The 15206-nt window shown below is 44.3% G+C and overlaps 2 protein-coding genes across 3 annotated transcripts in view; one reads left to right on the top strand and one right to left on the bottom strand.

Annotated features, from left to right (window-relative positions):
• The first annotated feature begins 93 nt into the window (after positions 1-93).
• Positions 94-2816, top strand: sbspon (somatomedin B and thrombospondin type 1 domain containing). Its single transcript, XM_088363413.1, has 5 exons — positions 94-406; positions 1102-1296; positions 1362-1440; positions 1545-1721; positions 1793-2816. The coding sequence occupies exons 1-5, from the start codon at positions 196-198 to the stop codon at positions 1908-1910; spliced, it is 780 nt and encodes a 259-aa protein (XP_088219539.1). The 5' UTR covers positions 94-195; the 3' UTR covers positions 1911-2816.
• Positions 2817-3127: 311 nt separating this feature from the next.
• The window catches only part of kcnb2b (potassium voltage-gated channel subfamily B member 2b), a 49333-nt gene continuing 37254 nt past the window's right edge, over positions 3128-15206 (bottom strand). For both annotated transcript variants that reach the window (XM_088363411.1, XM_088363412.1), the window contains one exon: positions 3128-7963. In XM_088363411.1, coding sequence (XP_088219537.1) covers positions 6131-7963 — 1833 coding nt within the window. In that variant the 3' untranslated portion in view covers positions 3128-6130. The remainder of the gene's footprint in view (positions 7964-15206) is intronic.

Genomic DNA, 15206 nt, shown 5'->3' with positions numbered 1-15206 from the left:
CCCTTTCTTGTCAGGGACTTCTGGGGTGGCCCGGGGCGTGATGCAAGGAAGCAGGGGGAGGGGGAGGGGGGGGTGTAGCGGCAGAAAACCAAACCTCTCTCTCTGAGTCCATTCAGACTCGAGAGAGGTGCACCGTCAGACACGTGGGGCACATGGGGTTGCCACTATTGGAAGTTGTCCCCAATTGACATCAAAATGGAGGTTGCCTACTTTTTGCTGCTTTTGGCCTTAATGGGAGAGCGCCAGTTGGTCTGTGGAGGTTGTTTGGGTAAATGCTGCAGCGGCCGAGACCAGAGCTGCACCTCCAAGGACTGGAGGATGGATCGCGTCTACGGAACTTGCTACTGCGACCGCAGCTGCGTCGCAACACGGGACTGCTGTTCGGACTACTTTGCCCACTGCCCAGGTGAGCGCTGACAGGTGCTTTTGGCACAGTAACGAGATGATAAGATGCACTCATGCTTATCTGCTGTGGAAATATCTCACAGAGGTGGAACTGTTTGCCCAGCCGGGGCGAGCGACAAGTATTTGAAGAATGCGACTAAGTCGATCAGTTTAAGAAATTACAGTGTGGCTTGCACTGTATGTTGAAAGAAAGCTTTTTTTCCTCTTTCATGTTTTTACATTTCTACTTTAAATGGACTATTTTGTGGCTTTCTTTTTTTTATGTCTCTGTAAACCATAGGTGTCAAACTCAAGGCCCGGGGGTCAGATACGGCCTGCCAAATCATTTTAGGTGGCCCGCGAAGACAAATTGTACATCAACTTCATGTGTCAATACTAACATTACAAATTGTCTTCATTTTATAAAAATAGAACAATTGCTAGAAATTTTTATTAGCATTCATCTTTTTAAAATATTTAAACAGTTTTTAGTAGTCTCTGATTTCAAAAGTAGTAATTCATCAGTTTAGCCTATACTGTATGAGCCTATAAGAGGTTCACAATCATAATGGCCCTGCAAAGGAAACTATGAGTACAATGCGGCCTGCGACAACAATGAGTTTGACACCCCCGTTATAAACAATGTCAGTCGGAACAAATCGTCTCTTGTTGGTTTACTGAGAGCTTAGCCGATTACGCCAATGTCCCCAACTCCAGCTCAGGCGTGTTCAGTGAAAGCTTGGAGCTTCTGGAGTGGCTGCGCCGAACCATGCCGACCCTCCTGGCGCACGCGGGTGCGACACATAGCCGAGCGACCCGCTAACGGTGGCGAGCCCTGTCCGGCCTTGGAGGAGCGGGCCGGCTGCATGGACTACAGAGACCGCCGGGGAACCCCGTGTGGACTGCACACAGGTGAGCGCAAGTAGTGTTTAAATGGCTTTGAATGCAGTCCCAATGATTGAGACCTTTGTTTTCAGGGCCTGCATTTATCACCAGCCTGGAGTTCGGCAAGGCGAGGCCCAAGACAGGCAGCTACGGGAGCCCTTTGGAAGCAGGGTGAGGGACTTTATACTCACCAGATCATTTATAGTCTGCTGCTGAGTACTTAGCACGGGAAACAAACGTCACCTTTACTCAGACCCTAACTCGTTTTCCCTCAGGTTCTGGATGGAATTCTCTTTGGAGTCACGCTCCCCTCACTGCACATCAGAGAACCGTCCGCACACACGTTGGATGCGCTACTTCACCGAAGGTTTCACGGTGTGTGTGGCGTGCCAGCCGCCCGCCATGCGCAACCACAGCCAAGGTTGCCAAGGAGACGGCCAGGACATGGACAGGTTAGTGTCCATGTCATAATGGTTTGACCTAGCGCACAGCAAATCACATGACACATTTGTTTGGGCTGCAGGGATGCTGTGCTGCAGTGGCAGGCGGTGGGCAACGCTCGGTGCAGCGGCACGTGGAGGAGAATCCGCAAAACGCAGCAGTCCACTTGTCCACCGCAGCACAGCTTTGTCTTCATCTGACCGAACTTGTATAAAAGGTCCCTCAAAAAGACTCAGTGAATATAAAACATGGCGATAAATGGCCTCCCCGAAGGACTTCAGAAAATATCTGCCAAAAGGCACAATCTGTAAAATAATATACTTTTTTGGGAGGGGGATTACACCTACTTATTGTGTGTATTTTTTTTTTCTTCTCGACCTTATTATATTTATTTATTCCAATCACGTTTTCACTGTTCTAGATCATTAAACTGGCAACAGAGGAAAGATTTGCACAAAAAAAAAAAATCTTACGTGTAAGCGCTCTGTATGTATGTATATATTTGCCACATGACGTTAGCTAAGCTGATGATTTACAATGCAAAAACAATTTTGATGTGAACAAGAAACGGCACACAAAGTAAATACTGTATTCTAACTCTGTCCTCTAGTGGCACATAATCTTAGTGCATGTTGGTCCACTTTGTGGGTCATCTCCAAAACCCTCCGGCGGTCGTTTAGCATCAAACTCATAATCCTGCCAATTGCTTTTTCCATAACCCTAACCCCGCACCAGTCTATTGACGTCATAAATAAATACATAAGAAAAGAGGACCACCAATTGAGGCTCATTCTATGTTAGTCCAACTCACCCGATCATTTCCTCTCCCGACTGACAAAGTGTCGACATCTGTAAAACCGGAAGACAATGATTTAATTTGTCATTCAATGATAATAAAAACACGTATACAAAAATATTAGTAAAGTCAAATGGCTTCATTGAAGGTATCATGACTCCTCTGTTATTTGTCGTCTTCGTCGTTCTTATTGAGTGTTGAGTGTTGTTGTTAGTCACCTAAATGTTGAACAGAGGCTGTGATTTACCGAAGTCAAATTCCTTGTTTGGCACGCTCAAACATAGCGAATAAAAAACTCTTGAATCTTGAATCTTATTGTTTTATCGTTGTTGTCGCTGGCTTGAATTTACAATTTTGAATTTACAGTGTAGTAATTACAATTGTTCGAATACATTTAATTTTCAAATAAAATTTTGTGCCTCGTATAAGCAAATATATGATACACGTGTGCTTCCGACCCCTACCGCTAGATAGAGGCACAGCACTTCATAATACCAAGTCACATTGGGTCGCTGTTATCTTGTATACTGCGACGCACTTTAATAATCGCATGCCTTTATGAATTACGATTTTTCGAGGGTCATTCTTGAAGTATTGGGAAAAAAAAGACAGTAAATTGGAGAACGCACCAAACACCAGTTGTTATATGTACATTTATTTGTTATTCTGCATATACTAATAGACTTGGTGTTGGTGGGCGAACATGGAAACAAGACAACAAAGTGTTCTGCGGCCACATCATCCTATGGACTACAACATGCATACAAAGATGTCGCTTTGTACAGAAACTCTTATGTGTGTGTGTGTGTTTGTGATCAGGAGCCATTCTCTCAGAGAAAATAAAAGACACAAGCTATGTACAATAATAATCATCAATGGTAATGTCAGTGCATCAAGGGAACATGAATGCTGAGGAAACAGTCGTGTCTAATTTAAATATGCAGTGGCGTAGCGTGGGGCTGTTATAGTCCGAGGTACAGTTGCCCAAAAAGGACAAAGAAGACCAAAATAAATGTTGTGTATTACATTGCAAACCCTGCGATGTTTCTTGAGCCAGATGGATGGGCGACGAGCACCTTCAGGCCTCGGTTCAGCTTCACAGAACAGGTGAGCCATGATTGGTCGTAACCTGGGTCCACTCCTGAGAAACTGTGATGTCATTTTCAGTTCACAGCGAGCGGCAAAATGACTGCTCCCTGAGATGGATAAATTGTCAGCAGCCATATCCGATTTCCCCCCCCCCCCCCTTTAGGGATAATGTTCACATATAATTTGCGTGATTCACATCATCAACAAATGCGATGCGGTTGCTACGTTCCATGCCGGATTATTAAATTACGGTGGCCCTAACGGGACAAAACGCACCCCACGCTACTCCACCTTTTTGAAGGGGATTCTACACATCCATCGGACCTCCCGAAGGGGTGCGCTGCGAGTTCGGAAGCGCTTGGCGATGTTCGGTTAGACATCAATGTGGCTTACTTTGAGGTTAATAGAAGGGAGAAAGAAAGACAAAAAACATCAAGAGTGATAGAAAACCTGAGAACTCAATAGCATTAATTGTATCTATTACATAAAGACCTGATTTCTGCTATAAAATTAGACTATCTATACAATGCCTCGCTATGTGAGCTATGAGTCGCACCACCGACAGTTTTTTTTTAAGACCACTTAAACTGTCGTGCTCCATTTTGAGACAATGTTTTTGTTGTTGTTGAAAAAATAGAGAAATTTGCCACAAAAATAAATAAGTAATTAAATAAGAACACAAATGGAGTGTGGCCGTTTTTAAAATGATTATTTTTTTCTCCCCATTTTGGATTCCAGTCTGACATTGTTTAGATGCCTGACAGTACATACACAGTATCGTATTAAAAAGCAAACATAAAACAACCACCAAATTTTCAATTGCATCCTTGTGAAATTCTCTTTTTGCATGTTTGTGCAATGCTATTTGTTACCTCATATTAAAGATAGAACATTGGAAAAATACATTTGTCTGTCTGTACAAATCCCTCGTAGACAGAAGAAAATAAAGTGCCACAATTTTGGGCCTGCATAGTTTTGCAGTACTCAACGCAGTATATTGTAGATATCATAATACACATTATATTATACACTGTATCTTGTACTTTAAGTACTCCTTCCTCTTTTCTTTGCTCGTGACAAAAGACAGACAGAAACTTGGAAATAAATTACAATAATAAACATACAAACATGCACTTTGTACACACAGCCATCTGTCCCAAAAAATATTCCAGCCATAAATTGGAATTCAAAGGCAACAAGAGATGCTCTCTGTCAATGTAAACAAAACAACAAACACAATAAATTAAATTCACACACAAATATGACCACAAATATTAGGAAGCTAAAAATGTAACCCTCCTGTTATGTTTTTCTGGGTCAATTTGACCCAGGACACTTAATTGCCCAGAAGTGTCAACAAACGAGGAGAAAAATCTCAATGTTAATATTTCATTATTAAGCCAAGCAGAAGAAGCTGGGTAGTGAAAAAGTGCAATTTGAATACGGGTCAATTTGACCTGCAACATAAACAGGAGACTTATATAAAAGTAGAGCTACGGCGCCATACTTACATGTCATATATTAGTGGATTAGACAAAAGCTTATTTGTGTGCTTGATTTGGTCCATCGATAACTGAAGAAATATTTCTACTTTATTTGACAAACTAGATTCATTTACACTGTAAAGCGTATACTGTAGGTGTCGTAATTCACAATTGCTTTTTATGGCTCACGATCTACTTGTTGAATTATTAGAATGGATTAAAATCCCCAAACTACAACTATTTTATTGAACAAAATGATTTAAGATTTAACAATAATTGTGAAAAGGTAAATACGCCGGTGAGTACATGATTTATTTCCAGCGCTAAAATGAAGCGTATGGCTACAAGAGTTCCTGACCTTTTTAAAGGTGCTAAATCCAGAAGCTTTAAGTTTAAAAACGTTGTGACTTACAGATAATATTGTTCGTTTTTTTTTCTTTAAAAACAAGTGATTATTTTTCATTGTTATTTTTGTGAGACAACTGTGCTAAGCAGTGGGCCACAAGCTCCCTAAAACCTGAGTTGTCCCTAACAAAGATCTCTTTTTTTTGTTTTTTTTCCAAATATAAGCTTGCTGTTTTGCTTCCTCATGAATTCGTAGACTGAATATCAGAACTTAAATTTGCAAAACGTTACTACACGCACACACAGGAACAAATCAAGGGAACACTTTGCATTTTCCACAAAAGGTAATGAGTGATATGTTATTTTTTTTTTTTTTAATAAATAGGTCGCTACAATGGTTGTCCTGCCCCATTTGTCACATTGCTGTCAACGGTAATGTCCTTTTTTTTAATCGCGTGCATTGTCATTGCCTTTCGTATCCGAGTATTTACACAGCAAATGAAGCACCGTAAAAGACGAGTCTTTTTCTATCTTGCATGCTTATTTACAGATCAGTTCATCTGCGTAATGAAAAAGGAGCTTGTCTTTTATTTATAAGGGGAAATGGTTTCCACCAATGGACGGGTTCCTTGTCGTTGGGGCGGTCCGCCACGACACAAGTGAAAGGGGCTTGCCATGCCATGCAGAAATGTTTGGGCTCTCGCAGTCACATGCTGGTCTCGCAGGTGGGCGAGAACCCGCTGTCCCCGGGTATCAGGTGGATGTCGGACGTGAAAATGTGGTTCTCCGCTTTGTGTCCGCTTTGGTCGGCTTCCCCCTCGCCCTGGTTGCAGTTTTGGGCGGTGGTCTTGGGGGACCGGGGCACGCCAATCGCACCGGCCACCTCCATCAGGCGGTTGTCCGAGGACGGGCCCTCATCGCCGGGTGGGGTGTCCACCAGGGGGCCGTTCTCTCCCGCCTCCTCCTCGTTTTCTACGGCCTGGATAAGCGCTTCCGAGCTGGCCATGAGAGGCGACCTTTCCCCGTCTGGTGACTCTTCCTCCAGGATGCTGGAGCTGATGTCTCCAGGAGACGTGGTGCTGGGCGGCGTCGGCGGGCCCTCGGCGGACGTCTTAATTTTAAGAGCGTTGTTCCCACGAAGAGATTTTTGAATGTTCTCCACGGCACTACCGAAACTCTCCCCTTCCTCTATGTGGAGTTCCGATCCATCGCCCCGGTTATCGGATCGATAAAAGCCGTCTTTGAGGATGTCGCTCGAAGAAAGCTGAACCGTGGCTAGATGGAGAGGTGAAGGTACCTGGAGGTGTCTGCTCTTGGGTCCGTCCACCTCCTTCATCTCCATTTCTTCCTTCTGTGCGGACTCGGGGCTTTGGGACCGCTTTGGCGAGCCTGGGCCGGCAATGGTGGTGCTGAGCGTGCTCATGGAGCTGGCCGTGTGGAGATTGGTGAAGGACTGAGACTTGGTCATCTGGTTGTACATCTCCTCCAGTTTCTGGACGTTGAGGTGCTGTGGGGTTTTGCTGCCCCATTGCGGGCTACCCGTGGTGGTGATGGTGATGTGGTGGGGGGAGTTGGGCGCCGCCGCAGTGGTCTCCAGGCTCCTTTTCTTTGGCGACTTGAGGTTGGTCTCTGAGGTGGCCAACCTGCTGGAGCCCCCCCAACGGTTAGGTGACAGGTGGTTGTCCAGGGAGCTTTTCTCCTCTCCTTTCTCCACTACCACATCCATAAGCTCCATACTCCGAGCGAATGCGTCTTTGAGGTTCATGGACACGATGCTGCCATTGCGTTTGGCTCTCTCCAAAGCCTCCCGCCTCTTAATGGCCTTCTCCTGCCTCTTCTGCTCCTTGTAGAACTCAGAGAAGTTGTTGACAATAATGGGAATGGGCAGGGCGATGACTAGCACGCCCGCAATACAGCAGAGCCCCCCGACGATTTTTCCGGGTAACGTCTGCGGGTAAATGTCCCCGTAGCCCACCGTTGTCATGGTAATGGTGGCCCACCAGAAGGAGGCGGGGATACTGGTGAACTTGGTGGCGTCTTCGTCTTTCTCGGCAAAGAAGACCAAGCTGGAGAAAATCATGATGCCCATGGCGAGGAACAAAATGAGCAAGCCCAGCTCGTTGTAGCTCCGCCTCAAAGTGAAGCCCAGCGACTGAAGCCCCGTGGAGTGCCTGGCCAATTTGAGGATCCGAAGTATCCTCATAATCCGGAAGATCTGCACCACGCGCCTCACGTTCTGGAACTTGAGCACGCTCTTGTTGGACTCGGTCAGGAAAATGGTCACGTAGTAGGGCAGGATGGCCAGCAGGTCGATGACGTTGAGCGGACCCTTGAAGAACTTCCATTTGTTGGGTGAGGAGAGGAAGCGCAGCAGGTACTCCATGGTGAACCAGGCGATGCAGACGGCCTCCACGTGCGCAAGCTGAGGGTTGTCGTTGGCGTGGCCAAACTCGTCCTTCTCCTGAAGCTCCGGCAAGGTGTTCAGGGACAGCGCGATGGTGGACAGCACGATGAACAGGATGGATATGATGGCCAGAATCTGTCCAAACACAAACCCAAGAAACACCACATTAGAGATTCAAACTTTGAATCGGATCTGATGGCTCATGTACGACCCGGTTGATTTCCATTGGGTACGGTCGATCTGCATAAACAAAGGCGGCCGGAAATAAAAAGCATGTGAATCAAAAGAGCGAGTGAAGGTCTGAGCACAAATGGCACCGCAGGCGTGCTGCTGAATTACAATCAGCCCTTCTCGTATGCAAAATGAATAGCACACATCCATATAAATGCAAAAGGTGGATTCACAGAACTAATTGAGTCATTAAGACTTGGACTAAATTGATGTGTCATTTATAAGGTTGAGCATCAAAACATTTGATTTGGACTCAGTCCACAAATGGAAGACGGGTGTCAGGCCGCAGGTGAAGAAATGTTGTCCTTCACTGAATGCCGATAAGGTAAAAGCGATTAGCAAGCTAAGAGCGGCGGCTCGGGCTGAGCCCGACGTGGCGTCCAAAAGACTGCACATCTTGGCAAGATGGATGGCGGGGTGACGCCAGGTCAGTCGTGACACTTGATTGACTTGCACGAGAGGAAAGCGAACAACTTAAGAAGATCATTATTGGAGACGATAGCTCTTTTCCTACAACCTTCAAAAATGGACATTTTATGGGTTGGACTGACACCGATCTCTTCTTTGCCTTGCCCGGAATCAACTGGAAAGACAACTTTGGATAAATTTGTGTTGAGTACTGTAAATGAAGCCGTTTCTCAGCAGAGAGCCTTTTTTTGGCTGCAGAATCAATTCAGACGATTATGGCTTTTGGTAATGTGCATTGATCCCCATGAGTGTGTCTGTGTGTGTACTTTTCCATCATCTGGCAGTTTGGTGACCCCATTAAACCAATGAATTACCGCCGTAAATTCTTCGACCACCCCGGACAGATTATTTGCGTCTGACACAACCTCTGAAGCTTGACTGTTAGCAAGAAGCTAACCTAGCGGTCGTCCGTGTTTCTTTCCAGCTGCAAACTTTTCCGCTGCATTCTTTTGTAAACATATCGTTCAAAGCCGTAAATACATTTTTTTTTTTTATTATTCAAATGATACCCGAGAAATATTTTGTTTGTGGGCACAAGCAGGAAGCCGAGCAGGATCTTATGAAATATTTATGAACATTCTTTCTTGGGCGCACACATGCCAGGGAATGCGGCCATGTCAACAACACAGCGGAAACATTTGAATAAAAAATACACATTTTGAACACGACACCAACAGGATGCGAGCGTTGCAGTCGGCAGTTTCGAGATTTATGAGTGCGATGCTAAGCTAACCGATACACATGTTCAACTTGTCAGCTTGCGATGCCGTTCCCGCAGTCGGCCTCCCGAGAGAAATTTAGCCGTGCGGTTGTGATATCGATGGATATTTAAAGCCGCTCAATCGATGCCGAGAGAGACGCTGCTGTATATCCTGTCTTGAAGCCTTCTCAAATGACTCCCGCACACTTTAAACGCCAGCCGGGGATCAAGAACTGAAAAAAGTTTTTGATGCTTTGATCTCAATGACACAATTCCAACTTCAACCGAAATATTCAGGAAATGCCCCAAAAGTGGAACAATTCAGAGTTGAACTACTGTAGATGCACCTTAGGATGTGCTGATGGCATAAAAAAAAAAATCAACATGACATATTTTCCCTCCTTTCAGAAGTTTGCCACTTTCAAAACTTGACGCGTTTCCTGAGTCTACCTATGGAGGAAAAAAAAATTGGGGGTGGGTGAGGAGGGAAAATGAAGCGAACTCTGTTTACCGCCCGAGACAAGCTGCTTTCTTTGCTAATGAGATCCTTCCCTCCCTCTCCTTCTATCAGTGATGTGTGTGCATGAATAAATGTATGAGCCATGCTGGCACCCGAGGAGCGGCAACAGATGATTGGCACAAGAAACCGAAACGTGGGGGGAAATAGTCTTGCTGCTTCCTAGAGGGTACCGGTGGTGTTAAAAAAGGGGTGCGAAAGTGTGTTGAAGGGGGTTCGCGGTTTTAATTATTTGGACAAGGTGTTTTTTTGTACATAAAATCAAAGCAGTGTTAAGCTAAACAGCCTATATTATGATTTTGTAGGGTGGGGTGGGCCGGAGTTTTTTTTGGGGGGGTGTCAAAGGGGGTACACGGCTTTTAAATTTTTTTTTTTTTTTGAAAAGCTGTAAAGTCAACATTGGAATAGGCTGAGTTGTTTTTGCTTGGATTTTTTTCTAATCCTTGTGCCTCTTTGGGGTGCACAATGTGATAAAAGGGGTGCAAAATTTAAAACTTTTTAATGTACAACATAACGTCAACGTTGCTAATTGCTGAACAAGTGATATTTGGATTATATTTTCAGGTTGGGGTGCACCATATTTGTTTGCTAAAGGGGGTGCGGATCTTAAAAAGAAAAACTATTCTATGATCATCGTATAGCTAGCTAGCTATATGCTAAATGGGCTACGTTTTAATGCTTTCTTTGTTGGCAGGGGGTTGCGGTGCTGCGGATAAAGGTGTTGAAAACTTCAAACCTAACTTCCTTTGCAAAGTTGTGCGAGTAACTCCTAAAGCCAGATAAGACCAGCTCGTGAGCCCACAAAGCAGCCAGGAATTAGCCAGTGACACTTCCAGAGAATAGCATTAAACCGCAGGGGGTTACTTTTAAACTCTGCAGATGAAACTTTTTTTTTCCTCCTCCAAAGTTGAAAACGCTGCCACATTATGATATACATAAAGTGCTTGTGAATTTTTGTGCGGACCTAACAAGCCTTCGCCCGTGTTCTATTGCGGCAGTTAATCATTTTTATCACGTCAACAGACGAAGGCCTCGAGGAAGTTGAACGCCTTTAAAAGTCTAATAATTCCCCATGGGCCACAGAAAGAAAACACCGTAAAGAAAAAGAGGTGCAGATGGAATTGGCGGTGAATTATTTCGCCATTAATGAGATCGCTAAATCATTTTATTTTTAGGCGACGCACCCCCGACAACCCTCGTATGTGTTTCCAACCACGCAACCCCTTCATTAAGCTAATTCATGCTTTTTGTCCAACGTTCTTTTGTACCTATTTCTCCACAAGGTGTTGCAAACAAACTCGATAAGCTTTTTTTCTGGTCCGCTGGGAGAGACAGTCGTGTGGTTGTCTCCGACCGCGCACCCATTTCAAGTTTAACGACACCACCCGGAAGACGTTAGTCGTCATTGCGGTGCCTTCCCACTGATGCACATTAAGCTAATGCCTCGCTAAGTGATTCCTCAAATGTGTTTGTGGCCATACTAAGAAAGTTACATGATCCATCATTGTGGAATAGCAGTCTTGCTGTTGCAAAAATGTATAACGTGATTTGTTGGGGTGCACCAAATTTGTCAGGGTGTGTTTTGGTAACAAAGCAAAAAAATGACGCAACCCAAAACCCTCCTAAACACCCTGCGCACCCTTGTCACAATCAATGTCACATTATATTGATTCGCTTTCATTACATCAAGTCACAGGCGGTCACAGCGGGCAACTTTGAATGGACTTGTCGTGTAAGGCCTTTTTGCACACATCGGGCAAGGTTTGCACGCCTTACACGGCATTATGAATATTCCGATAGGGAGCACACACAGGAAGGGGTGTGTGAGTGTCTGGAGGATGATCACTTTTATTAATGCTAACGCTAATGCGTTTTCAATTATGTGTTAGCATGAAGCTAGCCAAACGGGTAATGTTGAATAATGTAATGTTGTTTCAAAAACATTGCATTTTGTAAAACGAGAAAAAAAATTAAATTCTGGAAAAAATATTGAAAATCTAATCAATACAATCAGAGATATGCCGCAATGCTGCAGCTTCTTCCTTACGTGTGATGTCGCTGGGAAATGAGGCAAAGAGGGCCAACATGAAAACATGTGGATGCCTTTGGGCCAAACTGGAGGCGGAGGGGGAGGAGAGGTTGCAGCATTTGAAGCACTTGCGCAGTCATAAGCATTGCAAGAACACACACACACACACACACACACACACACACACACACACACACACACACACACACACACACACACACACACACACACACACACACACATTGCCACTGCTTCACTCTTATGTCTTAATTAAGCTGAATTGGCTTTTTTTTTCCTTCGTCTGTATATCCAGAATGCAACCCTTGTGACCCCTTAAAAAGACGCCGGTGATCAAAGACAAATGACCAATTAAGGGAGAACATACGGCCCAGGAATTCACCGATCTCCGTTAGGCCAAGTACATTTCTACTTGAAATCAATTGAAATGCCACCTTTGGATATATGTTCGCTATTATGTATTGATATTTGCTTCTCGGCCTCTAGATATTGTTTGTTTACATGTGTTTCTGTAGTTTGTATGTAAATTCAAAAGACTATAAAGCCATAAAAGCAAAACACTTGAACAATCATAATAGGTGCTTGTATTAAGAAAGTCAATCAAAACAATGAGAGAAAAACACAATTTAATTTCCCTCACGTATTTAAAGAGGTGCGAGTGCATACGGCAAATTCATCCCTGATCCACATTAACGCGAATGAAAGAAGTGAGGTTCGGTCAGATGGATGTGAGATAAGCTCGCTTGAAGTTTCTCATCACACCCCGATGCGTAGATGCAAGGAGATAAAAAAAGGGAGTGGTGCTCATAACATAAGATAAATGTGTTTTGAGTCAAATGTCACACAAGGTTTCGCCAAACTTATTTGGATTCATCACAGCCCCAGTGCCGTAGATTGGGGGGGGGGGGGGGGGCGCAAAAGGGGCAAAAGCTCAAGGGAAAGTGCTATTTTGGTCCGAACGTACGGTGGTCCGGAAGGGACAGAAAGAAAATTTACCAGGCACAACAAAATGCCACAAATGCTTTGGCAAGGCTTTGTGTCTCCTTGAAAGGCACCAAACATGGAGCGCATGAGCACAGGCATTCCCGCCGTTCTGTCCTCCCACGCCCCTCCCCTTCTGAAATATACACAGGAAACAAAACATGAAACGAGAGCAGAGAAAATGTGCTGACTCGTGTCCTTTATAGCCTCCGACGCGTTTGCATGTCGTTACGAGCTCATTTCCTCCGACGCGCATGCATGTTCTCTCGCATTACCTCGACTGACCATCGAAATACAACTTCTGCATTCGGTCTATTCATCCCTCCAACTTGCCGACTGAGCTCGTTTGAGTCAACACACTCCTGCCGTACGCTAGGAACACAAATACAATGTCACACCTGGGCCCGTTATCAAAAAGGAGGTATCGCTCGCAATTGCTCATCCGTATACTCCCTGTGTGGGAGCCCTTATAGATAAATGTGTGTGTGCGTGTGTGCGCCTAAGGAAAAAGCCATTTCCTGCACCTATCACTTTTATTGCCTATGAAATAATAACTTGAATCTTGCACAAGCTTTCACTTAGATGAGTGTGTCACCCAGCGTGGGAGATGCCAGCAGGGAATCTCCAGAAAAATGGAAACTGGAAGGTTTCCACCGCCTCGGTAAGAATTGTCGTTTCATTAAAACGACGTCCGATTGCAGGCCCGCCGTGTCCGATTTGAGGAGATTGGAGGATGGGAAGAAAATTGACCAAGAGGTACACAATTTGGTCTTTCAATCAGTTTGGGGGGGTGTTTGCGATTGACTCTATTTTATCTGATGTCCTCGTCGGCAGCTGCAGTATAGTGGGCCAGTTTATCAGGCAGGCAGACAATGTGCCAACTCTGATTAAACAATCTAATCTGGACTCAATTGAAGTGTAGATTAGATAGGAAAGAGAGCGCACGTTCTGAATTGCAACATTAGAGTACATTAGAGTACCCCGGCTAATGCCCCCCCACCCCAGAAAATAGCAACCGTCACTAGTCACCGAAAAAGCGAATCGGGCTGGTGGAACCGATCAAAAATCAAAATTTTGCCCAAATGTCGGACACACGTTTGTGTCTTTGCAAAGAGAGCCCAGATGGCTGCCGTGAATTGAAGACAAACGACGGGATGATTCGGACAAGGTGGCAGCAAGGACATAAAAGATGACGTAAACAACACAAATGAGGTTCCATTTCCATCTTACCCCCCCCATCCCATCCCGCCTCCGTGTCTGTTTATTTCGCTGACCTGTGATCCCTGCGGAGTCTCTCCAACATCTGCCCACGGCGGAGCTCAATCAGATTAACGACCAGATTTAGATTTTCTCCTCATTCTTAAGACGCTCTTGTATCGCTACTTTGTCTGACATGGAGAAAGTCTTCAAATGTTTTTGTCGCTTAATAATGTTAACCTGCAATAAAAAAAAATATATGAATATATGTAATAAATATATTATAAAACAATAACATAAAGATGTAACAAATAAAATAGAATATATAATATAAAATAATAAATAAAACCACATAAAAAGATAATATGAATATATAGTATATAATACAAAATATAAAAGTTAATAAAACTAGATACTAAGGTGAGTCAGCCTGGACAAATCTCCTTAATTTGATGTCTTGTTGATGAGCTCTGAACCAGGCAAATAATAGCATGACACATAAACATAAAATATGCACTGAATCACGCCAAAGGCGCATTGGCACACCTCATAAAGCCCGGCCGGCATAAAACACACATACACACAAGCCCAGGAGAGCTATAATGAGACGCTGTGATTTAGTGTATTGATCAGGCGTTCAGAGCCGCAGCAGAGGATCTCCTCGGAGAACGTGGCGTCCCGTAAAAAAATAAAAGAGGAGATTATGGCGTATCAACTGGGGGCCACACGCAAGGTGACCTTCACTTTACCACCCCCCCCACCGCTTGATTCCCACCATTAGGACGTATCTCAATGTCAAAAGCAGTGCCTTGAGATAAGAGTGAAAAAAAAATCAAGCTATTGGATGCCACTCCCGGTTTATTGTAGATATTAAAAAAAAACGTCGCCTCACAAACTATGCCGGTCATATTTTTTGGGATGGTTCCTTGTTGGCAGGCTATGTGAGCACTCTATTAGTCTGAAAGGTTCTGGACTTCCAAGTGCCCTCTCCGCTTGCTTTTTTTTTTTTTTATATTGTTATGGAATCAGAGGGAAAATGCTTCATCCGGACACACTCCAACGCCCACGCATGAATATCACTCGCCAAAAAACGGTGACCTCATGTTTGCAAGGGCCCCAAAGAAAGGGCTTCAAATAAGCCTTTGAAAATTCATTCATTCAAAAACATCTCGTAACCAAGATTAACCCGCTGTCGAAGCGAGTAAATAAAGTTTGCGAGAATATATAATGAGGTAAG

Source organism: Syngnathus floridae, chromosome 20 (genome assembly GCF_059516105.1).
Source record: "Syngnathus floridae isolate MCC-2025c chromosome 20, RoL_Sflo_1.0, whole genome shotgun sequence".
In the NCBI taxonomy this organism is placed as follows: Eukaryota; Metazoa; Chordata; class Actinopteri; order Syngnathiformes; family Syngnathidae; genus Syngnathus; species Syngnathus floridae.
The sequence above is the reverse complement of the archived record's forward strand: the minus strand, read 5'-3'. Positions and strand labels throughout refer to the sequence as shown.

Bases quoted from the DNA above. Each gene is read 5' to 3' on its own strand.
- sbspon (XM_088363413.1), top strand. From the start codon at position 196: ATGGAGGTTGCCTACTTTTTGCTGCTTTTGGCCTTAATGGGAGAGCGC. The intron at 1,297-1,361 runs GTGAGCGCAAGT...CTTTGTTTTCAG, and splicing joins CCCGTGTGGACTGCACACAG to GGCCTGCATTTATCACCAGC. The intron at 1,722-1,792 runs GTTAGTGTCCAT...TTTGGGCTGCAG, and splicing joins GACGGCCAGGACATGGACAG to GGATGCTGTGCTGCAGTGGC.